Here is a 27,437-nt window from a genome sequence, read left to right on the forward strand (position 1 = left end):
CAAGGCAAATTGCACTATATTGTTCTAACTCGGGTACCGCAAAGTACTTGTCTCTGTGTGTAGCATGTGACAGAAGCGGTCTGGAGAAGAGTCCGCATCTCTCAGGCCAGAGCGGCGAGTTGGTTCATACTTAGACGTGGCCACCCGGCCTGAAGTTAGTATTCTTAAAACAATATGGAAATTACTATTTTCATAAGCGGGTGTTACAGCCTCGCACCACGGCGAGGTGCCCGGGGTGTCCCTTGGGGAAGGATACCATGCCCTCTCCCTTAGGTTTGTATGACAGCCCGCACGCCTGCCGCAGCCGGGGCCCTGGGCTCTGTCCGCGCCGCCGGCCGGGCCTTCCTGCCGCGCGCTCCCGGCCCCGCGGCCGCCGGGCGCCCCCAGCGGAGGCGGCAGCGCGGGCGCGGCGGGAGATGCTCCCGGCAAATGCTCCCCAGCGGCCGCGGTTGGCGGGCACGTGTCAATGGCCCAGCGCTTTGGAGCGGCTCAGGGACGATCACTGGCAGCGCTCCCGCTTAGCACAGTTTTAACTGTTACTCTTCTTAGGTAAGGTTTAGTATTGCCTCGTTTGCTCGTACTTTGTGTGCCGGTTTATCTTTCCTGGGCTATTTCAGTCGAACTCGTGTTTTGTTGGAGGAAAACTGTTATGTGGTGTACTGCGCTTTTGCAGGTTCTTCTTAAACGCTTTTCCCGCTGTTTCCACGACGTCCTGTGAACGTGACATGGAATGATTTGCTGTTGTTTGGTTTTGGTTGTGGGGGTTTGGGGGTTTTTTTTTGTTTGTTTGTTTGTTTTTTGTTCACGAAGTAACTGTCTTTGTTGTGGCAAGGGGTTCTCATAAGGACAGCGTTCTGGCCATTCTGCTGCTGTAAAGGGTGCTAGCATTACCTGAAGTCTAGATAGATCAGGAAAATGCAGGATTATAAATGTCGGTGAGGAATCACAGACTGCTCTGGCAGGATCACAGCTAGAAGTTCGGGTTATATACGTAAATGGCTGAGTAACTACTGCTTATCCCATGCTCACCTTTTTATAAGTACTGGGGTGGAAGGGGGCCAAAGGTTATGCTATAAATAAAAGCACTTCACTGTGATTTACGTGCTCAGTGAATTGCCTGTGCATTGGCTGCGAGAGACCGCATCTTTTCCGAGGCTGCTCCCCCATCTAGCGGCAGGTCTGTACCTTGTCTGCCGGGAGAGGGATGGAGTTGCTCGCTCCTCACTGCCCGCCTTAGGCACATGACTTACGCATGGATTTGAACAAAAGCAAGTGCAGCCCATCAAAGCTGCGAGTGTATCTAGACCAATCAATAAAAACATACTTGCTTTTTCTTCAGATGTTCATAAAAGTTTTAACAGAGAAGAATGGGATTTTAATCAGGGAAGCTGATTTAATGGAAGATTTAAGGGACGCTGCCTTGTCTGCTGGGAGCTTTGTAGGTGTGAGATTATTTCATGTAAAATGAGAGATGAGGCTGGCCCAAACACATAGTACTAAATCTAGAGATAAGAATTCAATCACTCTTGTAAATCATTCAGTATTAAAGGTGTGTTTGTCAGTGCTATATTTACATTCTCCCTTTAAAACTGTATTTCTCTAACAGCTCACAAGTTTCCAAATTGATCTGATTACCCATATCTTTGAGCTGAAGACTTTTACATTTCTTTTCTGTTGTTTAATCTGTAAAGCTTAATGTGTAAAGCCTGTCTTGATACATTTTTGTTTCCATACCAAGATTCTGTAACTAAAAATACAAGACTAAAAGTTCTGTTTGGCAGTGGGTTTGTTATTAATAAAAATTAGCCACTGGCTCCTGTGCAGTGACACCAACAACATGGTTGGGTTACTGGTAACCTTCTATGAAAGAAAGCTTCTACAGAAATGCTCTTTGCCATTGGAAGAGCCTAGAGACTATAATTTTAATTGTAGTGTCCAGACAGGTTTAACAGATACCAGACAAAGAAAACCCAATAATTAAATAGCACCTAGTCTTGATTGTCCCTATAGAAACTAGAATGTACCAGCAGATATAGCTATTTTCTCATTCAAGTTGAATGGAGGAGCTCAAATGCTGGAGATTTGTAGGATCCTTTGGGATTAGGTCAGTAAAATACATTACATATATAAAAAAACTTCAGCCCTTGTCATGAATGTTTAGTGCGAAAAAGCATAGCAGAAAATCTCTTGTATTTGTGAAATTTGAGCCTTGTTACCATAGTTTTTGTAGCTGTAAAATTATCGGTCAGGCAAAGATAATTAACTTGTTTTAACAAATGTAGTGAAAACTATAAAATCTCATTATACCTGTATAGTTGTCTCTTTTTTTATACTGACACAAAGCCTGTCAGTGTAGGTGCCAGCACAGCTATGTATAGCCTGGCCTTGTAGTCTGGGATATTTTCATTGAGATTCCTTATCTGGTTCCAGAGAGTTTTTTAAACATGCTGCCTCCTGACATTTTCAATGTTGCAATTAATAATGCATCTTTTTATTATTATTGCCGGTTTGTTGATCTAAAAGACTGCTGACATAGATCGCAGTCAGGTGACAAACTTTGTTTTTAGGCTTTGAAGTTCAAAGCACTCCTAAGCTAGTGTCCTTGGGAGGCTGAAATCCACTCTTTCTTTATCTTCTTTCACCACTTATCATCTTATATGTTTGACAGCTCTGTTGCCCCTGAACAGTCAGTCTTTTTCCTGGCCATATGATTGTTTTCATGCTTTAGGAGGACATATGTGTATTTTATGTCTAGAATAGGACTGTAAAAGTAAAAACTGTTCCAAATTTTTAAGAGTAAAGCTAGTAGCTGATAAAATTTTCCCTCCGAATGTTTTTAAATCTCTTTAATGTAGTTTTAAGGCTGAGTCTAGTTGACCATCAGAAACATTTCTGTAGCCTGGTTTCAGCTACAGAATGTAAAAAAATTCACTGATTTGTCTCCCCAGGTAATAAAAAAAAGATTGCTTGATGCTGTGTGTATTAAAACAAGCCCATTGTAAATAGAGGATATAGTTAATGTAAGACAGATTATTATTAGAGAGCAAAGGTTTAATATGTAAGATAAACCTAATCACAGTTATTTTAGATAGAACTGGGTTGTTCTGGAAAAATATTTTGAATTTATCTGTGTATGTCTAGTTTGAAATTAAATTAGCAATTGCTTGTTCTTTAAGAAGATACATAAAATGTGATGTCTGTAATCAAATCCACCTGATCCCAAATGCAAGGTGTGAGACAAATCTATTCAATTTTGAATGGCAGCTACTTAAAGCCCCTTGGTGTCCTGCAGTGTTGGCTCAGGTACTGTCTAACAAGTTCTAGAGCAAAATTTGACTGAGATGGTTTCAGCTACCTGTTTAAGGCAGTCCTTCCTGTGGCTGGGGCTGCTAACATAGCACGTAAGCATGTTTAAAAATAGAAATATTATCCAACCACAGATTTGCAATGTGTCAGACTTTGCAGGTGCATTTGAAGATGAAGGAGTTGGAACATTAGTGAAGATTTTTTTATCATGGGTGCTAACATGCTGTATTAATGCCAAGTACATGCTGTGGTCTTGATGGAACAGCTGCAGTTTGAACAGCTGTAGTGATGTTCTGGTTTATGTCACTTGGGGATGCTTTGTTTTAACTTAGGCTGAAGTTTTGTGCCACAAGGCAAGAAAATTTAGGGAAGAATTAGTGGTAAGTAATTCTTAGCTATGACTGTTGATGTTATGAATTTACTGCACTTAGAACATCCCAGCTGTGACTAGCAGAGATACTTTGGTTCACTTCTAATAAATGTGAAACTGCCTGTGGATGTGTAAATGTATCCATCTGTTTTTTCTGGAATTATACTGTCACCAAACAGGCATCAAATCCCAAAATGCTTGAGTCTGTGATTGGCAAAGTCTTGTGGTTGCCTGTGATTTTCATCTTCTTTCGGGATTGCCTCCTTACAATAATACTGTGCTTTGGGAGATTTTATCACACACCCAGAGGCCTCTAGCACAAAGTGTGCTGAGGTAATTCATGTGTATGATGCCAAGTCAAAGCATTACATACAAACCACTTTTCAGTTACTCAGTAGAAAAATAACATTTCCACCATCCAATGGGGGATAATAATTTTATTCTCTTGCCAGCTGCACATGTTATTCATTGACATTATTTTGCACAGTGGGACATGGAAACAATTAATTTGATTCTAGCCCTTTCTAGTATATTATTTTGTTAAGACTCGCAGAAAGGTTTGCTCAAAACTCTTTATAGTTATTAGCCTACCATTAAGAGGTTTGCCTTTAATTGTTAATTCAGAAATCCAGACCATTTTCTCTGGTAGGACCCATTTCTTAAAGCCACTTTTTAAAAAGATGGGTAAAATTGTGTAATATTATTTCTAAATTTCCCTGTAATGTCTGTATTTTAATGTAGTCATCTCAGTCACTGAGCATGTTCATTGATTTCATAACAAAACAGGGAACCTGAGGTTAGATGATTTCTCAAAATACCTTTCAGTTGCATTGCAAGAGCCCAAACCAACTATTTTATTTCTATTTAAATTTTTCTGAAAAATTCCAGTGGATGAGGCTCAACACCACTCAGTTCCATTTATTTCATGCTTCACTACTCTTACCAGTAATTTCATAATATTTCAGTTCAGGTTCCCTTCCTGCAACCAAGATTATTGCTTTTTACCCCATCTCTGGAAGACACAGAGAACAGTTTATTCCCTTCTCTGCTTCAGTCTTTTCCCTTTTGAAGAAAATGTTCCCTGTGAATTTTGCTTCTCTGGATAAAATAAACTAAATATTTTCAGTCTTTTCTCCTTGTCATGTTCTGGACCACTGATTACTGTTGCCTTTTCATGAAGAAGAATGACACTCAGAACAAAACACAGCTGAGTGTTTGCCTTGTCCTGAGGTTTACAAACTGTGCTCTGATGTATGTGTCAGTATGTTTACAGTTTTTACTCAATACTGTTGACTTAAATCCAGACTATGGTCTGCAATGCCTTCTGGATCTGTTTTAATACTGGTTATCACTCATCTACTTCTGTGTGTTTGGTTATTCCTGTTTCTCTTCATTAGCTTGTTCATTTTCAATGACTCTGGATTGCTGCGTTCACTCTGAATTGTTTGGAGGCTGGTATTCTCACAGCCCTTTCCAGCTTCAAAGATCAGTAGTGTATCCTACCAGGCAGGTGCAGCCTAAATCTGAATGAGTCAACTTGTTGGCTGTAGCTATGGAACTGGACACGGGAACTGAGCATACTGCTCATGTGGGCCTGCATGTGTTTTCATGCTTGACTTTTGGGTCTGCATCTCATTTTGCTGTTCATTAAGTACATAGTCCTTGTTCCTTCAAATTCATGCATTTCCACTTCTTATAGTTCCATTTCATTCATTTGCCAAAAGTTAAACAACACAACCCAAATTCTGTTCCGATTGTCCATTTGTATACTGTGTGAGATGTGATGGATTTGGAAGGGTTATGCTAGACCAAGTTTGAACCCAGATTTTTTCTTAAATGAATATGTAGTGTACTTCAGCTTAAGATGGAGATATCTGAAACTTGAAATTGCAAGACTGATGAATGCAGAAAGATTTGATTCTCTTTTTATGGATAAGTTCTGTACTCATTAGGCCTAAAGCAAGAGCTGTGGTTAGGTATCAGAAGTGAACCAAAGGTTTAGTGATCAAATAGTCATGGTGGTTTTGTAGTTCAGGTTTCAATATCCACAAACAAAATCCTCTCGTGCATACAGTTCCCCATAGAAGTGATGTAAGAAACAGGTGATGATGTATTACATTTCCTCATCTCTTAGTTTATTTTAAACAGGTTTTTTTTTTTAAGTACTTTGAGTCACATTTTAGTTTCACTTCCATGAAGAAAGCTTCAGCTATATAAGGTCAAGTGGTCTGTTCATTCAGGATGCATCATATCCTTCTACGAGCTGACAGGTTAAACAAGCTTCCTCTGTGCTCTGGACACATCAGATACTGCTTTGTCCTTCTTTTCTTGGTATATTTCTTCTGTGGAAGTATTGCAGATAAGTAGGAACTTGAATTCATGTTAGTCATGCTTCTAAGGCTTCTGAGAGTATGATCTCTTCAATTGGGCTGATGCCCACCTCTCAGCCGTTTCTAAATACTCCTTTCTGTTGCCAGCAAATACCTGAAATCAATGAACCATGTTAAGTAAGAGTAGCTTTATGATATCAAATTTTGTCTTGCATGTATGTTAGTACCCAGCTGGTATCTAATATCTTCCAAAACCATCCTCTCTCTGGTCATTCTGCAGAGGTGTTTGCCATCCTCCATGCACAGTTCTCGAGGTTGTTTCTCTCCATCTTCACCAACACCTCAACCTGGATCAACACCTGCTCACTCTCTAACAGGGAAAAAGAATGGTTGCTGTGGATTCTGTTGCAGGAAGAGGAGATTTTGCGAAACTCTGCTCTCATCTTTGCCCTTCATTTTTCCAGGCTCTGATAACTAGCCAGGCAGATGATACTGTAGCTGTGGGGCCAAAGTCACGCAGAGAACATTGAAAGAGACTATATAAAATTGTATAGCATCCAGAGCAGAGGTGTATGTATACTGTCTAAAGATTTTTGTTGGAACAGCTTATCCAATATAAACTAAAGAACAAATAAGATTGCACACCCAACAGCATCTAAATGGCCTCTGCCTTCAAGGTCCTGGCTTTATTCATACTTTGCCCAGAGCTTCCTAGACTTCAAACTGAAGGAGACCTAAATGCTAGTTTTATTTATCACTCCTTTTTCATTCTTACTTATATTCGTAATGATGGAAATAAGTTGAATCATACTGACTCTCTGGATAGAAAAAGCCTAGAGAAGTCAATGACCAATGTACTGTTAATTGCAATGAAAATCATATGCAATGGCGCTGAAGATACTTACATTCTGCATCTGTCAGAGATTTGTTGATTTAAGTATTTTGATAAGTGCTAAAGTGGAAGTGAGAAATTTGCAGCATGCCAAAAGATATGCTTAAACTCTAGTATATTTTTGTCTAAAACTGTATTACCATTTCTTACTTTGGGCATGAAGTATTCTGCCAGCACTGGTCAAGCTGTCCTGGTAGTTGCTATTTTCAAAAGAAGCAGTGAGGAGATGCTTTTCTTCTCACAGAGTCTCCAGTCTCTCACATGAGATCTCTAACTCATTCTCCAGAAACAATGCAATTGTACCCAACTCTCTGCCCAAACTTTAATCAGGAGTCCACAAACTTGCCCCAAATAACTCTACCATCTGCAGTGGTTAACTCTGCTAATAAATTTGTTTGTAGATCCCAACCACAAATTGTATTGCCTAAGAGTTTGCAATCCAGCACTGTCAGTAATCAGTTTGTGTTTAAGTTGTGCTTGGTGTCCCTGCCCACGATGGGGATGTCAGGGCATTAGTCACAGTACCGTCACATGGTTGTCAACTCTCACTCCTGACAACTCAGAGCCAGGCAGATCTGTAGGAAAAGGGAAGTATTATCCCTCCCATTTTATAGAAAGGGTACTAAGTATAAGGACACATGACCTACCAAATAACAGCACTACAAATAGTGGAGATGTTACCGCGTTTAGTCTTGAGTCTCAAGGACTAGACTTCATTAAGAGTCTTCCTCCTATCATTCCACCACCAGTGTGCAAGGTCCATGGACCCAGACTACACTAAGCTACAGCTGGAGTATGCTTTTCACAAACACCCATGTGCTTTTTGGAAAGAGAAAATTCAGCTTACGCATATCAAATACTTCAATAATTTGGAAGTTCAAACATTTATGTTTTACTAAGGAAGATTACAGGCAGATTGGAACTTAATAATGACAATTCTATTTTGAGTCATATCCATCTATTTTCCAGAGAGGAGAAACAAACACATAAGAAGAAGGTTTTTTTAATGATACTTAACATCCATAATACAAACAATAAGTTAAACACAGTAAAAATAATTAAATAAAGCTTGAGGTTCCAGCCCTCATACAAATAATTAAAATCTGTAAAATAATTCAGATCTACCAAACAAAGACAAGTTAAAAAAAAAAAAAAGAATAAGTCTTAGGGAGAAACAAAAAAAAAAAATCACTTCCATATAATATCAGTTAAATGTATGGAAATAAACTTCTGACTTTTGATGCCTGCAGCATTTAACAAACGCCAAGTCCTTAAAACTTCTTGTGGGTACATATGTATATGTAGAGAGGTTGCATAATCAGACTTTCCAGGGCACCCAGACACCTTCACATGTGACCTGGAAGTCCAGCAAATTTGCAATTTGCCTTCTTGCAGCACAGTTCTTAAGTGAAATACATTATGAGTTTGTTATGCTGACTCAGCTACTACTTTTTTTTTTTCCACTTAGATGCTAAGTCTGATCACTCTCTCAGTACTGGTCTTAACAGGTTAGGTTTGTGGGACTTGAGTCTTAATATTATTCAGTACAATGAGGGGAGATTTTAGACTCAGGTCATGTATAAAATGAATACTTGAGTTAAGTAAGTTGAAACTTTATCAGTATTTCCAGAACAAATGCTGGTTCATAAACAAAGTAGACAGATAACTTGCTATGCATGGGAATACTCATTTAAATGTTAAATATTTTAGCTTCCCATTGAGTGGTTTCCAGGTAATTCAGAGTAGTAAGATAATATATCAACCATCTCTCTGCCTCATGCCTCAGGAACACTGATGTGAGTGACTGACCACACAAGCATTTAAAATGAAAGCCTCTAATGACATTCAGGTTCTTCACTGTCCTGGTGTCAGTTATAGGCTGAACCTTGTTCACTTCAGTCCAGCTGTAGAAAAAAGGTCACTTCGGTTCAGGAAGAAAACGACTCTTGGCAAGTACCCCATTCATGTTGGAGTCAATCCAGTTAAGGTATTGAGTAACTCTGGTGTAAACACCAGGCTTGTTTTCCTTTGCACAGCCATCTCCCCAGCTGACAATCCCATAAACTATCATCCTGCCATTGTGCTCACAGACCATGGGGCCACCGGAATCTCCCTGACAACAGAAAGAGAGCATATTAGGTCATTTTCTGCAGATGGAGCCTGCAATTACTGCTTTTCTAGAGTTAAACAAGCTAGCAGGGACCTATGAGCTAAAGCTTTGATCTTTGAGAACATTGCTTAGTTGGAACAGAAGGTTTGGCATCTGCTGTGGCTTGAACAGTCTCTAAAGATAAGGAGTTCTCTAGTTCCCCCTATCAGGATACTGGGAGAATACTTATCTTGGAAAACAACCCTCCATCCCCACCCTAAGTTTATAATCACAGATATTAGACTAGTGATACAAGGTCAAAGCCAACATGCCAAATCCTTCATCACAGATACTGCACTTCTTGCACCTCCAAAAGAAGGCCTGGAGCGGGTAAAACCCAACTCTGGGTTCCAACTTTATTCCAGATGTTTGGCCACACTACAGGTCAACCCCACTTGATATACTAATTTCCAGTTACATAAGAGACTCCTGTGACTAGGAGAATTACAAGATGCCACCAACTGATCCATATAGCATACATGCATTTGAAGTTATTTACAAAATAAACCAAACCAATTTTACCTTGCAGGCATCAATCTGCCATGTGGGATCCCCAGCACAGACCATGTTGTCAGTAACTCTAATACTGTCATAGTATTCATATTTGCATTTTCTTTGTGATATTAAGTTCACAGTGGCTGACATCAGTCTTTGGGCATAAAAGATGTCATCTGCAAACAAAAGATTATTTCATTATTTTCAGCATCCAAGACAAAAAAAAAAATCAACCAAAAAAAAAAGGCAAGAAACCCCCCCATAACACAATTTCTGCACTTAAATTAGCTTAACCATTCCAGTTCTGCATTAAAGTTCTTATTTCCCTCTTTTGCAGTATTGGTTTGCTTTTACTGTTAATAAAGAAGTTTCAAAGAGAAAAACAAATGTTCCAAACACAAAATATAAAGTTTAGTCTTTAGAGAAAAAGAGTTTAATAATTTTTGATGGAAATTCTGCACAAATGCAATCCTTTGCTAATCCTCCCACACAGCTTTAATTTTTTTCTGCTCCTTATCACATCAGGAATGATAAAAATTGTGGTTTACATCTTGGCTTACTTTGTATGGTGACGAGTGAGAAAAGCATCAGATAGGAAATGCCATAGACAACTAGAGAAGCTGATAGCAAAGATCATCTTCAAGAGATGCACATGGAATACATACAATAAAAAGGAGTCTTTTTGCAATACTTCACAGATCATGGTATAAAAATCATCACATTCCTACATGGAAGACCAACTTTGGAAACAGAAGTCATTCACTTACAAAAATCTCGCTTTCCATAGCCAGCTATTTCACAATGGGTATTGTCTTTTAAGTAAAGGTTTCTCTCTGGCAAGCAAACTGTTCTAACATACTTGGATTCTACTGCACACTGTCCAGAAGTCGTCCTTATCCTTATCAAAGCTATGAAACAAGTCAGAAAAGATATAGTTAGATTTGTAAAGCAAGTTTTTCCCCCTCAAGTTCTGACAATAGAAGTATTTGGTACAGTAATAGGAATAGTTGCAATTATATTTAGCTCTGGTTACTCATGCCCCCCCCCCCCCCCCCCCCCCCGCTTTTGGAATGACAGTCATTACTTAATAACAATAACATTAATTTCCCAACACTAAAATTGACAAATGTTCCAACTTGAACTTGCTTCCTCAAAGGATAGTGGCTGATAGCTCAGGGAAGAGGGTCTTCTGCAAGAGTATCTTTAGATGTTTTAAAAGATCAACTTTCTGACTGGCTGTAGAGGGTGACACCCACTACCCTGAATGGCTTACAAAGCTTTTCTTGGATTTTCTTTACTTCAGCAGCAGCAGCAGGAGGAATCCGGAAGGGGTGGTAGAGTTCAAATGTCAAGTTCAAGAGTGGCAAGTCTGTTCTGTGCAAGTTGCAAAAACCCATCTCTGACACGGCTGCTTTAGGAATAGGCTTGTGAAACCCAGACTTCCATAAGAGTCTGAATTAATTCAGGATAACCCCCAGCTAATGTGGTGCCTGATATGGCATTCCCATGCTATATAATGAAACCTACTGTGCATGCATTGTTTCATCATTTACTGTACATACAGTGTGATCTCTAGACACATAATAAAATGACAAAAAGGGAAAGCTGCCACCAGTGCTTATGGAAAAGCCATGTCTTCCACAGGTCCAGAGACTGCCTGCCAGGTAATGTATCTGATACGTGCCAACACCAAAACTTATACAAGTGCAAAAACTGTCAGCACAGGCCTAGTTTTCAGGCTGTTCCTGTTCCCCTTCTTCCCATCTCTGGTTCTACTTCTTTTAGAAGATGTATGCCACAATTATGTAGCCTTCACCTATCCCAGTGTTTTAAAGGCTCATATTAAGAGGATACTTACCAATATCATTCTCATTGCCACCTGTGTCATCTGTAAAGTCAGGGTGAGAGATGATCTCATCAACCATGAATACTTGTTCCTTATCATCAGTAACATTCAATATAGACTTTCCAAGAAACACTTTGTAGACAGATTTGTTTATTGGTCTTCTTGACCTGAGTGAGAGCAGAGAGATTGATTAAGACTACTGATTTCTGAGAGTAAGGTCAACAGCTGAGATCCAGTCCTACTTCTGTTTCATATTTATTTTGATGCTGATAAGAAAAGGTAAAAATTAGTCAGTTTTGAAAGTTGATCCAATATTCTGAAGGAAGGCATCCTAATTTTCCATTTGAAGGGATTAAGATAGATATTCACACATTTTGAAACATGCCTAGCTAGTAGCTACTAATGCAAGGCAGTGGCATTAAGAGTCCTCTGCAGGATACCAGAGGGTTCAGCTTTCCACAGAAAAGCCAAAAAGAACACCCATAGATGTATTACACAGCTCATCACCATCAGTACAATTATTAAGTTTTGGGAATGGCTAAGGTAAAAATGAAATCTTGGCACCAATATTCACTAAATTGTTTAAATTGCATCCCACCCAACTGTCCACATCTTGCTAGTTTGTTCTGCTAGATGTGGACTCCCAGAGGCTTAATGTTTCTTTGGCTGCTCTTCTTGCTTTGTTCAATCAAAGGAACATTGTTACTGTGATGCATTCCAAAGGTTGCTCAGTGAGCATTGCACAAAGAAATTAGATGAAGAAAGTTGCAACTAAGAAGCCTGTGGAACTGGAAACTTACGGAGTATGGAAACAGTGCGCTGCTGTGAGCACCCAGCAAGGGTCGATGAGGCTGCCACCACACAGGAAGTGGTCCATGCCCCTTATGTTCTGGAAGATGCCAGCTATCCAAGGCTGAGACTCAACCTCTGCCTGCCTTCCACCAACAATCTTGAAGTTCTTGCTGATGCTCCTTTGACCACACATAGGCCCTGTGAAAAGAAAAATTTTTTTCAGATGTTCTTACAAATAAATTCCAACCTTGTGGTATTAAAAATAAAACTAAAAAACCAAACAAACCAAACCCCAATTATGTTGAAACTAGTATTACTTACCACATTTCTTTATGTTGCAAAGGGTTTCTTGAATGGCAGATCCCCTTCTGGTGTAACACCAGGGCCCGTTCCTTCCATTTGGGTTTCTAAAAGATAAAAAAAGTGTTTTCATAAAGACAGTTTTAGAAAGTCAGAGTATTTTAAAATTCCAAGTGTTCTAAAAAAACCAAAATACTTTGTTGTAAGATATACCAGGGAAAAGAATCCTTCAGAAAGTCACATTCCAAGTAACTTTTAATTATTCAGCTCTCTAGTGTTATTTTTTTAAAAAGATGTTTCTCACTGAAGCACCTCTGGGGCTGTGATAATAGAAATCATCACAGGAAGAGTGATGCTTTTCTTACCTGCAGTAGCTGTGTTTGCCCAGCCCAAGCTGCAAAGCGTTCTCTGAATAAGCATGGTAACGACCCCTAGTGATTAGTGAGGGCGAGTTCCATGGCAGACATTTGTCTTCTGTTGCCATCCCTCTGTAGTCCTCCCCATTTTCAGTATAGCACATGCTGTCAGTGTCTGTGAAAAAATATTTTATTAGCAGCATGTTCTTGTTTATAATTGTTCTGTGACAGACATGGACAAATCCTTCCAATGAGAAAAAAAGTTCTTACATTACACTCAAAAACAGATACAAAATCTACAATGACTAGATATTGTTATTCAATTTGCTCTATATGAATTTTGAGCATCAAGTATCTTACACTTTAAAGCACACATATTAATTCTTTAACAATTTAAGTGAACTTCACAATCTAATAAGTTCTTCTGTTTCTAAACACTCACAAACTAGTTAATTTTTTCCACCCCAAACTAAAAGTAAGGTTGAGGTAAGCAACCTTCATGAGGAGGCAGGGACAAGAAAAATTAGAGATCCTGATTTTGCACCAACACTTACTTGTTTCCCCTCATTTAGTCTGTTAGCATAAGCTGCTAAAGGCTATCCTTTAACAGTCATGTTTCTGGGTAATACTTTCACTTGGCATTTCATATTAATTCTCTGATTATCTTTTAGACCTTTCCAATCATTTTAGTTAGCATTAAGGAAGATACACTACCTAGTTCACAGTGAATCCCAGTGTATCCATCTGGACATATGCAACGACCTATTCCACTGAAGAGGTAATAGGTAATGCATGTTCCTCCATTCAAACAAGGGCATTCTGTAAGTAAAAGACATCACTAATTATAGGCAAAACATTTGAATGCAGACGTGAAATGTAATTGCAAATTAAGTTTTAGGTATTTCAGTATCATTAGGGGCTTTCTTCCTTGTATGAAGGTATAATTACAGGATAATAAGTTCTTTTTAGGTTCAAATAGAACAGGCAGATGCTTACCCTTGTGTTCTGATCTGCGTTTATATAGCTTGTAGTACTTCCAGCTATAAATCTACAGGCAAAGAAAAACAAAAAAAAGTATTTTTAAGGAGGCAGTTCCTTTTCTGTGGCTTGATTATCTTCTATAGGCCCAAACTCTGTTCCCTACTGCATACCTTCAACAGTTTAGGTTTTTGCATGTAGCTACCTGCTGAACCTGCTCTGTGGAATCTGGATATGAATAAGAAGTGGAGCTCTAATTAAGCAAAGCAAAATGGGGAAGGAAAACCAATCCCATGTCATGCAAACAAAAACCACCAAAAAGCCCAAGCTCAGAAAAGCCCCACTGAGCTGTGCCACTGCATCAGGTCAACTTGGCAATTATTTATGCTGTAAGAACCCAAGCAGCTCTTAATGGTCACTGTCCCTAAAACAGGGAAAGAAACTTCACCCTCTCCAACAAGCAGTGCAGCAAAGGTGCAACATTCATCAGTTGCCCCTGTCATTTTGGTGACCTTGGTGCTTCACATTTGTGACATAGAATAAAAGCCAGAAAATGTATTCAACAATGGATTCCTGTTCTGTCCTTCAAAGTATTCCCTCTGCTTTGTAGGCTGGGTATGCCTTTCTCCATGAAGTAAGATGAGGCTTTTGATATGCTTTAAAACTTACAGACTCTAGTCCTGTGACAAGTGTGCCCAATGTTATGGTGAGGAAGATGAGTAACTTCATGTTGTCAGTTAACTTCTCCCTTTGCTCTTCTTCTATCTGTATTATTTTATTCTGAAAATAAAACAGGAATTTAGTGTCATGCTGTAGCTTGCAGTGTCAGCTTTCTTGCTTCTATTGTCTTCAGCTAGTTTCAGATAAATTACAACACGATTGATGAAGAACTAAGCATCTACTTGCAGTGGGATATCTGCTTGTTATTTCCATATATTAAATTAGAGGTTATACTTTGAAGCTCTCTTTTTGTACAGTCTCAGCAATAAAAACAGATTTTTTTTTTTTTTTTTTTAAAGAGTGTGAAGCAGGGAATGAGAAATTGGAAAACCCATACTCCATTTTTGGAGTGTGGGCTAAAAGCTGGAAATTGGCAGATATATTTAGCTGCTGTCCAACTGTTTGTACCTATTCAACTGACCATTACTACCTTCAATGAAAGCACTGAGCATGCAACTTCAGGGTATGAAAGAGAAGGCTCCTTTTTCCAGTACCTCTATAGTTATCAGCTGCATCTTGTTGATGCTCAGCACTTAGGTAAGCCTGGCTGCCTCACTGAAGCCTCTAACCACTGCCAACTCTTGAAAGTCTGCTGGTGATGTTGCCTCACTTATTTACAGTATTAGAGGCTTACAACATATTCTGTCTTGATTTCTTACATGCACCTGGATCTCATAGCCAAACATGCATAGCAATCTTACCAATGCTAAATAATTATCTTGTAACAAAAATGGGGGAGTACAATAAAGTTCCCTACATCTTTTTCTCTTCTTTAAATTGCTATGCAAGTTATGGGAGTTTTTTTTAAAGCATTCTCACCTATAGAAAACTGTGAAACCTGATTTTTAAAAGATTTCATGGGAATTTCAGTTATATTTACATTAGCAAAAAAACAAAAGCAATGCAGTAGAAGGAGGATGTACAGAACCAAGCTGGTGCTGAAGACCTGCTCCACACTATAGCTGCTTCAGGTTTCTACACTAGACTAATTCCGCTTTGGTCCTGCGGACTGAATGCCTGCTGATATATGGATTGCACCCTCTAGTTGGGCTTTATTTGGAGGCAATGGAGTGCAAGTACCCTATAGCTCGTTATTGGGCACTCCTAACACACATTAAGTTCACGTGCTCAGTGGTGTGAACCAAAACATGGGGTATAGAGAAGATCACTGGATTCAATTGGAAAATAGACATTATTGGACAGTACACAAATAAAAATGCTGATGTAGATACAAACTTTGCTTGTAAGCAGGTATCATAATGCAAGAAAGCAAACCATGCCTCAGATACTTGGCTGTGCATGCTTTTCAGATTCAGATGAGATTTCAGCAGATATACTTTCCTTAAATATTTATTAAGACAATTATTTTTAGCATTTTTGGCAGCAACGCCAGTAATCTATTCTTTGTTACCATAAGTAGTTTCTCAGACCCAGCGTTCGCATCACAAACAGCAGTACTGCTGATTCCTTTAAACATTCTGACATACTGTAACAAGTAGAACTGACCTTCCCCCTGCTGCGATACCGCATCACAGCGGCTTTTTTTTTTTTTTTTTTTAATTTCAATGCAATTTAAAGAGCAATCGCTTCATCCCGACCGGCTCAGCCACAGCACGGTGCTTTTGGCGGCCGATGGGGTTCCAGAGGCACGGCACTTACCGGCGGCGGCGCGGCGCTGCCCGGTCCCGGCGCTGCGGCGGCTGCCGGGCGCAGCCCCGCTCGGGTCTATAAAGGCCGCGCCGGGGCGGGGCCGCCGCCGCTGCCGCCCTGGGGCCGCTCCGCCCCGCCCCCTGGGCGCTGCACCGCGCTGCGAACAGAGCTGCCCGGTGACTCAAGGAGGAAATTTTGTTATGCTGCTTTTTAGTTTCGGGGAAGGGGGGTACGGTCAAGGCGAGCAAACAGCTTTGTACGGGGTAAGATTTCTGGAAAGGGCTCCTTGGCTTCCCCGCGGCAGTCAGCAATTCCTTAAGAGTTTTTATAAAAACAAAAGAGAAATGTGAGTGAGAGCTACGAAAGGAGTGACTAGAAACATGCCTGGAGACATGACAGAATGATAACATGTATGTATATGCATTAGCAATAAACATAGAATGACTATGAAGCGCGCCTGGAGATACAAGCAAATGTGGCGTATTTTATTCATATGTTGCTACCCTTAATGAGAGAAGCACAAGTGATTTACTAATTGAGGATTAAATTTTTTCAGGTGTGGGTTAAACACAGCCCGCTGGGAGGGAGTATTGGGCCAGAATGTGCGCTTGAAGCACTGGGTGTGTTTTGAGAGAGTTGTCTTCAGTTGAAATGCGGGACATTGGGGCCAGTAGGATGCAGTTCTCATCCCAGCTGGAATCTATTAGGACACAAGGCTTACAGCAGGTGCAAAACTCATCTCCTCCAAATTACTTACAGCTTCCTTGGCACTGAGCAATCTTCTGCTCGTGAGAAATTGCTCATGGTTTTCTTATAATTTCTGTATTCCAAGGAAATATTCAAAGTAGCTCATTTAATGAGATGAGGATGGAGATGTGAAGTGACAGATGTCTAAGAATGCAGACCCAGCCCAAGAGATAGTCTTTCCTGGCCCAGTTTAATGTGATTTTTTTCACATCATGCTGCGATGTTATAGCAATGCAGAGAATAACAGCAAACCAGTACATAGTATTTGTGGGTGTATTCATAGGGTTTAGCTTCATGTAGTGCAAGTGACTAAGGTGAGGTAGGTCTCCACGGGCTGTGTAGCTGATGAAAAGCAGTTTCTTTAGCGGTCAGGTCAGAGAAGCAGTTGACCTGAAATTCCCCCAAGAGAAATGTTTTCACAACTTGACAATTCAGAACTTAAGGAGACTACCTTTCTATGTTTGCCATGTAACAACTGGTATGAGTGTGGCTCAGCTTTCTTCTTCCCTCCCCATCTTCTATCTGTGTCAAATCTGGGGTATAACCATACCTTTATTTCGGTACTGCCTGCTTACATTCTCTATTCTTTTCTGTTCAGATCTTCAGGCTCACATCAGAACAGATCTCACGTTTGCTGAAAGCACACTGAGTTCACTTCACTGAATGACAGGAACTGAGTCAAGAGAAACAACTCAGGCTAGAAGTCCGTAAGTGAATATAGGTAAGGAATTTCAGGCGAGAAATTAATCTCACATTGTGTGGTGACTTAATGTATCAACATCACAAGTAATTAGATCCTCTAAGAAACAGGGCAGAAAGTATCAGGGTAGAATCCCCATGGCACTCTCTTCATTTCACAGGAGTGGCTATCAAGTAAACTTACTCTAAGGAATCAATTCTGGAGAGGGGGAATAATCCAGATTTTAAGTCTGCAACATTTACTCAAATAATTTTAATACACCAACCTTACACATAATAAATGTAGAAATAGGTTATGATTTGATTCAGCAGGGAGAGCAGGGAAGAGCCTGGATGCAAGAAGAAGGCTCCTCAGGCCTGGACAGCACCTATTCTTCCTCCTCCATGCTCCCAAGGAAGAGACTCTAGGCCTTCCTCAAACTCTTCTTCTGGAAAAAGAGTCAACCCTAGAGCAACTGTGTTTCTTTCATATTTGTTGTTCCCTGAAAAGTGTCATCAGTTCTCGCTGAACCTCTCGCTGAACCTTTGACCAAGCTGTGCAGATGTCTCCTGTTCTTCATTTTCTCCCTAAAACCTGGAGGTTCATACTTGTTTTCCAGATGCAAGAACCAAAAACTTTTGTTGTCTTCACTCTGACACAAGATACAGCAAGATTCAAATCTCCCTTTTTCTACCATTTGTCGTATACTCAGGTTTTACTGAAATACTGCACTTCTTAAGTACATCTAGAAGGCCCCCAGGAGAAGTGACTTGGGCTGTGGTGTCACTCTGTTTCAGACTGGTGACCGCTACTGATCAGACTGGCGGCTACTGACATGTTTGCAGTGCTGCTTTAAAGCTGTCAAATTCCTTTGGTCTAAAGATTTGTACTACCTACATAGGTAAATGAGTTATAGTTGAAACTGGACCATACTGAACTGAAAATGTGGCTTAGTAGAAAGATACCCAAGCCAGCTGCAAATAAGTTTGTTTTGGTACTCCAAGTAACCTCACAGCTGCATCATCTTTATGAGCATTAAATGACTCTTAGGGAAGCAGAAATGCATGAGATAATTTCCAGTGCCTGGATTCACTGAGCTGGCTGATGGCTGGCACAAGAAGATCTGAAGTGAAGTTTCAGGTAAAAGAAATCCTTGGAACCTTGTTACGTGCCTTGCCTTAAGATAGAGACCTTGGAAAATGTAGCATGGCACTTCTGCCATGTCCTCCGTCTGACCTCAGAGCTGGATCTGCTGGCACAGATGGGAAGTGCACAGGCTCAGGGAGTGGGAGGGATGAAACAGGACCGGTTCTGCTACCAAGGGATTTTCAGTAGCTTCAGGGTCAGCATTTGTTCTCTACTGCATATCTCAAGAGTTTAGAAGGGCCTTGTTACAGGCCATGTCTTCTCTCCAGAAAAAGATTGTGATAGGACAGAGGAAAAGCTGGTCTTTAAAACTCAAAATCAAAGTTGTTTGGGAAGAGCAGTGAATAAAGTTAAATGCCCACTGCAAGACTCTCACTGGAAGTGGAACTTACTTGCCCAGTAGATACTGATTATGAGAGCTCATGAGGCTTAAGAGAGAAATGTGTAAGGACTCATGAACAAGTTTTGTATTTTGAGAGCCACATGGTGCTTTCCACAGTTTATTTCCTTTTCCTTATACGTGTCTGTGGTTTCATCATTTTGGTCTCTTACCAAAATTTGGCACAGGTGTAGGCAGGATGGATGGGGGAAAGACTTCTGAATAAAAAGAGGTTGTATAGGAAGTGCTAGAGTGAGCTTGTAGAAGACACTTTACCTGCTTAGTAGGAGTATAGCATCTACATGGGAAAATACTACTCACAAAATCTCAAGTCATTCGCTCATTTTTGTTGTCAGGGCTGTTAATAATAGGGCTTTATATATTTCTCTTGTTTGCACCTGGATTATAGCACAGAGTAAAGAAAATTTATACACCCATTGTGAGCTGCTCATGTGATCTGAGTCTGCAGTCAGATAGCACTTCTCTAAAATAGAAGTCAGATGCAGTGGATCTAACCCCGAAGAGCAAGTAGTATCAGACCCACAGCCAGGCGGTTCTTGGGTTACTGTGATTTTGTGTTTTAGTTTTCAGTTCCAAATAAAAATCTTGCTGATTCTTTCAATTTATTGTTGAAGTAACTTGAATGTTTCGGACTAGTCGGCCAGCCTGACTTAGCAAATTTAGGAGAGATAACATTCCATTCCAGCTAGATGAGAACACTGACCCTCTGAGAAATACAGGGGGTTTATCTTATGGTGGTGCACTGAAAGAGATTGTGAGGTTTGCAATGTTCTGCAGAAGTTGCTGGGTGAAGGTATTATTGGTTACAGTGTTCATTTTCACATCTGATGATAAAATATTAAAACTCAAGAGAAATACTATCCTCCATACCTCAACTCTGTCCATCAGTAAACCCCAAAAGGCTAGAACTCCCAGGGAGTTAAATAACTCTATAAATATTAGTAGCAAGAACTGCTACAGAAGTGCTGTTCCACAAGGAAAATTTAGGCCTGAGGCTTTATATTGCCTTAAGTCTGGTGGTCATGTGGTGCATGTTCTGGTTTATATCAAGTATAAGTAACATCAGAATTAGTCCTTTGACTAGTAAAATGTCTGGTTTGCCAACATGACTTACCATGAAATAGAAAAATAATTTTCAAGTCCTCTCTACTCATGGTACATTATGAATGGAGAAGTTTAAATTTGCATATGAGCAGTTATGTGTGCTTAAACCTCTGTCATCTCAAATGAAAGAGCAGGGTTAAGCCACACATTGAGTATTTGGTTAGTAATTAAGAATACAAAAGCTAAGAGAACATCTCGAAGTCATGCCAAAAGATTGACATGACTTGTCATCTCTATAATGGTAATAGCTTGCTGTTGTCAGTGTTTTTAAAGAAATTAGTTTGTCGTTGCATTAAGTAGCTATGGGTATAGAATTTAAAGAATATAGCTATATTTACAATTGCTTTGTGTATTGGAATGTAGCTTCGAACTTGAACTGTGTTGGATTACAGTTAATTTTGGGTTATGGCAGAAAGGATTTTAAGGCAGTCAGAAAGTATGTTACAAGTTTAAGGGAAATTTTCCAGTATAAAGTTGATTTAGATTATTTTATCTTCATCTTGAGAAACATGGGTACTTTTACAGTAAAACATTTTGTATTCTCTCTTTGATGTTATCCAAGTTAAAGTTTTAGTCAGTTTACTTCAAGCTCTTGAGATAATAACTGGAATTGCTGAATAAACCATTAGATTTTGAAATGTAAACAAATAGATTTCAAATGTTACATTATCACTATTCATAAAGTTAAAAATATAAAGCTCGCTCTTTAATCTTATTTTCTCAAATTACAGTTTGTATGAGTCCCAGGAATTTCCAGAGTAGCTGATGTTAAATTGAACGTGATTCATAAAAATTCTTGTACTTTAATGACTCTTGATTACTTGTCAGTTGTTTGTGGTTGGAATCTGAAGCAAATGGTGATCTCATTTCCTTTAGGTACAATTCAGCTACTCAGGTTTCTTTATTTATTTTTTTTTTTCCTTTTCCTTGCTGCCTACTGCTTTTCCTCTTATCTCTGTTATCTGTGTGTGTAGAAGCAGCAGAGCATTCTCACTTGAAGGCCACTGGACTCTCTCGGATGCTTGTGGGCACTTCTTGTGGCTTTGCAAGCAGCAGGAGTAGCCAGGCTTTATTTCTGAGCTAAGCCAGTGTCACCTTGAGTGCCTGTAAAATCCCTGGGCACTGGGCCTCTTTCATTCATGCGTAGAGAGCAGCTACCCACACAAGTGTTCTTGGTTTTGTATACAATGATTTGTTGTTTCAGTGAGCTGTCCGGATACGGATACTTTTCAGAACAGCAATGATCACATCTGAGGATTTCTTCACCAGCTTGATGTGCACCTGCTTTTAAACTATGCTTTCTCATTTAGCATTTAGTATCTCATAGTATCTCATTTAGCATTTATGAAAATTAATTGGTTATAAAAATCAGCAATCTCGTTGACATTTGGTCAAATTGCTCATTTGAGACAGCTAATATCTAAAATCTAAAGATTAGTTGAGCTACAGATCTTGCATCCAGATCGTAAATAGTTGAAAATTATGTTTGTGTTTAGGGCTAGGCCTGTCTTTAGTTGGAATCGTAGTGCTGATAGCACTGAGAGAAATACAAAAAAGATTTCTGGGTCTAAAAGTAGGAGGCAGAAAACAAATACCAAGGGTTTTTAGGGATTCAGCTGTGCTTCATTTGGTGATCTTAAATCCCGAAGTAGAATATTTTTCAAGGGAATCCTTTTTCTACTCTGCCATTTACTGGTGAGGAATAGCACATTGAAATCCAACATTGGAAATTTACAGAAACAGCTGATTTGGACTATTATTTCTGCAGTGCGTCAGTCAATCAGATGCACATTCCACAGGAAACGCAACAAACTGAAAACACACCAGTTAGCATATTTCTGGAGAAAAAAGATTTGCTAAAATCTTGGAAGAAAGCAAGTTTTGGGGATTGACCTCTGCAAGCTGTGTCCCAGTGATGGCGTATCCAAGGAAGCAGCATACCCTAAACCCCCTGTGCAATACAGCCCAGGCGGGAAAATTGGCACTGTTCATCTCTGTGAAAGGCTGCCTGGGAAGATCATTTAGGATTCCACTCCTTCTAAAGCATTAATTATCTAAAGAAATACAAGCTACAGGAAAAAGAACTCTTAAATCTTGATATTTATGACATTAGTAATGGACTGTTCCATGAAGTACTGAAGAAGCTCTGAAGAGAAAAAGGCACCTCTGTGAATTCATAGTTGAAGGAAAACGTTACCAAATGCAGACATGTGGTAAAGAGCCCATAAAGCAGCACTGCCCAGTGTGTCAGGCAGTTTCAATAGACTTGCAAATAAACAGCTGTTGAAAATTTCAGAGGATAAAGAGTTTTAAGGAGAAAAAATAAGTTGCTTCCTGGGTGCTGTTGAATAACCGCATTCTTCCTGAATAAGCTCATGAAGAAACTGTGCTGAGAAGAAAGGAGAAACAGAATTAACTTGGGTACTCTTGGCTAATAATCGTGTGTATCTTGGGTGCTCTAATAATAGTACTTATCTCCCCCCACCACCACTCCTTCGGATGTTTTGGCTGCATTCTTCCTTTTTTTTTAGTTTGTTTCTTGTAAGTTATTTCTAGTATGGGCACTGTGCTACTTGCCTTAATCTTTGCTGTTTGTTGTTTCAAGTTTATATGCTCTAAGTAAATACATCTCTAAAGAAAGTTTGCTATCTCCCCTTATCCTGTCTATAGCAGCTGCAGATTTTATGGACAAACGAGGCGGACAGAAAAAACCCTGAAGAAAAAGGGAGATTACAGAGCCTTCTCACGTATCATAAGCCCAACAGAACACCAGAACTTTTAAAAATGTGTTTTGTTTGCAAAATAGGCCTTTTTCATCTTTGTGCAAAGTCTTCCAGAGAGAGATTCTGGCATAGAGTGCCCTATCATCAGTACCAGAAAACAGAAATACTTACTTTCTGTCTCCCCACTCTGTTTCCATGGCTTTTTCTTGGCCATGGTGACTACTTATGCCATTCTGTGATTTTGGTTAGAACAGCTGGAAATTACAATGTTTTCTTTCTTCTGAAACATAAGTGTGTTTTTGACCAAAATATCTCAAATTGAGATACAACAAAGTCTCCATCATGGGGAGTTTTTGGAGTGCGCCTTCCCATTGTTCCCCAAGAGGTGTCAGGAATATGCTTGCTTCTTTCTACGGACCAAGCAGTGAGAGAGGCTGTCATTTATAGGGGAGATGAAGGCAAGGTGGAGAGCAGATTCCATGCTAATAAATCTCGTAGGCTCAGCATCTTGGCTGCAAGCCAGTACTGTTGTAGTCATGATCAGAAAGGTAGAGAGGGAAGTGGGCAGATGGGGGAAGAGGCAGTGTTAAATGTAACTTGCAGGGAGAAGGGTAAGAAGGAAGTGGTTTTGTCAGAAATGGAAGAAGAACACGCTGCTGGAAAAAGTTGAAAGATACTATTTCTATGGACTTAATATGAGAAAAACTACTATGTAGACAATGTAGATTGGCCACAAGAGTTATTCAGGAGGACTCAGCATCCAAAGGATGAATGTGAGAGGATAGGCCTAGAGGACATAGGTTGTGAGGTGCTCTGAGAGTGAAAACAAATTATGTATAGCTGATTCAGTGAAGAACCAGCAGAAGATACATGACTTGATCAAAGAGAATTCCACAGGAGATTTGTTTGTATTTGATAAGCTCTAAAGAGATCACTGCATGAGGGAGTTGCAAGTACAACTGCAACTGGGATATTGTTAAGGTAGGACTTAGTATAGGAAAGAACTGAATTTTCCCTCATGGCACCTGGTGATGAACATTCATGTTGCCATCCAATAGGAAAGCTTTTGTAGCCCATATGAATTCCCCTGAGATAAATGGAAATTTCTAACATAGTCTGTGTAATACAATTCATTATATGGAACTACTTCTATGAATAAGCATTACTCAGTGGGAGTAAGGAACATCAGGACAAATCCTAGGCTACTGTATTATGCTGTACTGAATATTACTTCAAATCACCTTGCACTGCACTGAACATTATTTAAAATAAAAATAGCTTAGGGAGATGCTCATTTTCTGTTCATTTCAATGGAATAGGTCCAAAATACCTACTAAACCAGAGACCTGGGCTCTGTTCTGAAGCACATGTCTATAAGCTCAATTGCTCCATAGCATCTTTATACTGCTCTAACAGGGATCAGCATTTCACTTGTTATAACTCATCACTCTTTTCTTGTGTCCACCAAATTATAGAAAAAGCCCGCTGTAGAACATATGTTCCAGTGGAACAGCTTTTCCTGAAAACTACCTGGTTATTCATTGTCTCATGGGCCTCAAATCTGGTTCTCTCACTGCAGGGTCTTATCAGAAAAAGGTGGAGATTGACTCCTGCCCTAGACCACCCTTTTCACAAAAGCCTTAGACTGACAAGAGCCTGGAATCCAAATCTTTCATTTCAGGGTAACTGCAAAAAGGGGGTGCTGCTACTGCTGGCTCTTTTGTCAAGCTCCTGCTCTTAGAAGATAACTTCATATGCCTCGAGAGGAGGAAGGGTGTTTCTAGTGCAGGCACTGAATGCAATGATTCTACAAATACACAAAAGGACCTGTTTAATATTTTTAGGGGGTGCTCTCGTGGGACATAAGGACATCAAATACCTGCTTTAGGCATTCTGAACCAGGTCAAGTAATGTTTTTTTAGTGTTTCCATGTCTAAGTTTGATACATGTGGAAGTTAAGCTTGTCAGAGTAATGATTTTCAAGCTAAATTCCAATAAAGGCAATGTAGGCTACTAGGTCACTTGCTTCAGATAGTTTTAGGTGATTAATTGCTATTCCTCTGCCTTTCATTCTTGCCCCAGTGTGATTCATAATGAAAAAGGGATTTATCTTGTCTTTCACAGTATGGTGATACATTAGTAGGTGATTCCACAATGGTATTCAGTGCCAGGCAGAGGTGTTTCTTTTGATCCCCAAAGCATGTCACCACATTAACATGAGATAATTCCTCAAAGTGAGATTCATTAAACTCACACTGCTGCCCAGTTATGGTTTCACAGCTCTCAATTCTGGAGCAAGATAATTTGGCACACTTGGACTTCTGTGTTTCTGTGCATTGACTTCTATAGGCATGTTTGACATTTTCTCTCTCGCTGTGGAGACTGATTCCTAAAAAAAAAAGAAAGAAAAAAAGAAAAAGAAAAAAGAGGAAAGACACAATCATTTAAGGAACATAAGAAAACCACAGTCTGAGCATGTGACATTCAAGTCTGTGCAAGCGTATATCAAGTACTAAAAATTGAAACAGTTTGTGTAAGTAACTTCAGACTAGACAATGGCAAACTTTACCTTTAGCATCTTCAAAAAAGACCTATTAAACTATTAAAATGTAAGTATAAGTTCTGGTACATATGTATGTAGTACAGACAATTCAAAAGGCAAGAGAAATAGTATAAGCTATGTTTTGGTTGTTAACAAATGGCATGGATATTTTACAGCAATTGCATAAAAGTGAGAATAAGAGCAGATACCTAAACATCTGGTGCGACTCATTTACGAGACGATTTCTTCAGATGTTAACTGGACCAATGCTCTTAGAGCCAGCAGAGTCCAGGAGCTGTGACTCATCAGGAGAATCAGAAGGTGCTGAGAAACCTTTGATTTGACAGGTAGTTAGTTCTCTGAATCCTGGCATGAAAATTGCCTTCTGAAACAATCGTAACGCTTCTTTTAAAGAAGTCTCTCTAGGAAAAGAAGCAGGCAAAAAGCTGAGCAGCTGGAAGTCAACATCATAATTTCTTTTCAGCTCTTGATCTAATAAGTATTTCTAAGCACTGCTTTTAAACAGGTGATTAACAATAGGAGTGTGTCCTTATCTGTTACCCTATTTCAAAGCCTTAGAATGGTAGATCTTATAAATGGCTGAAGGAAACAGTGATCTCCTGACTTCTTGTAGAGTATGATTGTCATCTCATCTCTACTGAAACCTGTTTTTCACCACAGGGCAATTATTTGCAGCACAATATTAGGTTGTAGCTATGGGAAACGCCACAGTAAATACTTAGAAGCTGCAGGTTTAGATGTATAGGAATATTGGGAATGCTATGATCTATTTGGGCTGCCTGTATAAGCTCAAATTGTTTTAAATGCGTAAGATTTGGTTCAACTCTTAGTGCCTGGCACATATGCAGCCCACCTTAGGTCATCTGAGAATTTCTGATTTGAAATTTCAAGTTTGCCAGTGGTTCTTACTTTCATCATTGGGGTATGGAATAAAGTGTCAGTGCTGTTACTCTGCTGGCAAAAATAATGTTCTAATTCCTTGTGCTCTAAACTTCAGAAAGAAATTTGAATGCGTTATCAATTCATGGCCAGGCTTATACAGTTGCCTTCTCATTCCACTACTCTCCTTTTGGACAAGCTTCTTCAGAAATCTAGTAGTTAATTGAAGCTCGAGACTAGTTAAGTCTTTGGTCCCTTTTAGAAGGAAAAGTGACTTACTGCTAATTAAAGATGTGAAATATTGCCTACTTTGGCAGACATGCAAGTAGTCAGGTAAATTTTAAATAAGCTCTCAAAGGAGAACTTAGAATTGGGCTAACAATGAGAAATCTAAACAGAAGTATCCATTACTTACTTAATCAGCCTTATTTCTTGCATATTCCTAGGACTTGACAAACATCTAAGCACAGCTTGCCAAAACCTTTGCTAATGGAAATCATAGTAGAAGAGTCACAAAGCTGTAGGAGAATGCTTAGGCTTTGCAGGGTTGCAGAAACAGCTCTGCTGTCCCATGTACAGCTAAGTGGTTTGGACTGGCAAGCAGGCATGACCTCACGATAAACTCACTGATCCTCACTAGCAATTAATCATTTGGCTACTTGCAGCCAGCAGTCTACCACCAAGAGGAAGAGACTGCTGTCTTCCTTTTGCATATCATAAGGGCAAGTACATTTATCAGCATTGTTGACTAGAGACTTTGCAATGAATTTATGAGCTGATTTCTGTAATTTCTGATAATAGTACCATGTAAAATTTCCCCACTAGTAATTTAGTTGTTTTAAAGATGTGTAATATTACAGTGACCTAAGAGTTGCTTGTTTTGTCTCTTTCTAAGAGTTGTTCAGCCAAGGATATGGAACTCTGACTCTCAGAAAGTTTGAGTATTCATGACTTCCTGATAAGGAAAAATTAGCCTATTCAGTAAGAGGTCCATTCTGTTATAATGAAATGC

General features: G+C 39.5%; 2 protein-coding genes across 2 annotated transcripts in view; one reads left to right on the forward strand and one right to left on the reverse strand.

Moving 5' to 3' along the window:
- The first annotated feature begins 411 nt into the window (after positions 1–411).
- Positions 412–27,437, forward strand: part of CAMK2G (calcium/calmodulin dependent protein kinase II gamma) — a 208,150-nt gene continuing 181,124 nt past the window's right edge. Inside the window, exons 1-2 of the mRNA XM_082286218.1 lie at positions 412–549; positions 17,530–17,652. The gene's annotated coding sequence lies outside the window, so the exon portion shown is untranslated. The remainder of the gene's footprint in view (positions 550–17,529; positions 17,653–27,437) is intronic.
- On the reverse strand, positions 8,038–16,221 carry PLAU (plasminogen activator, urokinase). The gene is made up of 11 exons (XM_082285758.1): positions 16,194–16,221; positions 14,484–14,594; positions 13,833–13,884; positions 13,551–13,655; positions 12,846–13,011; positions 12,502–12,587; positions 12,189–12,378; positions 11,401–11,555; positions 10,310–10,450; positions 9,570–9,718; positions 8,038–9,011 (listed from the first exon to the last, which is right to left on the reverse strand). Exons 2-11 carry the CDS (start codon positions 14,541–14,543, stop codon positions 8,817–8,819), a joined length of 1,299 nt encoding a protein of 432 aa, XP_082141884.1. The 5' UTR covers positions 14,544–14,594; positions 16,194–16,221; the 3' UTR covers positions 8,038–8,816.

The sequence above is a fragment of the Coloeus monedula genome (assembly GCF_965178545.1).
Source record: "Coloeus monedula genome assembly, chromosome: 8".
NCBI classification, from domain to species: domain Eukaryota; kingdom Metazoa; phylum Chordata; class Aves; order Passeriformes; family Corvidae; genus Coloeus; species Coloeus monedula.

Coding starts and splice junctions, on each gene's coding strand:
- PLAU (XM_082285758.1), bottom strand. CDS start 14,543: ATGAAGTTACTCATCTTCCTCACCATAACATTGGGCACACTTGTCACA. Junction 13,656..13,832: donor ACGCAGATCAGAACACAAGG/GTAAGCATCTGC, acceptor TTTTACTTACAG/AATGCCCTTGTTTGAATGGA. Junction 10,451..11,400: donor TGGCAATGAGAATGATATTG/GTAAGTATCCTC, acceptor CTTGTTTCATAG/CTTTGATAAGGATAAGGACG.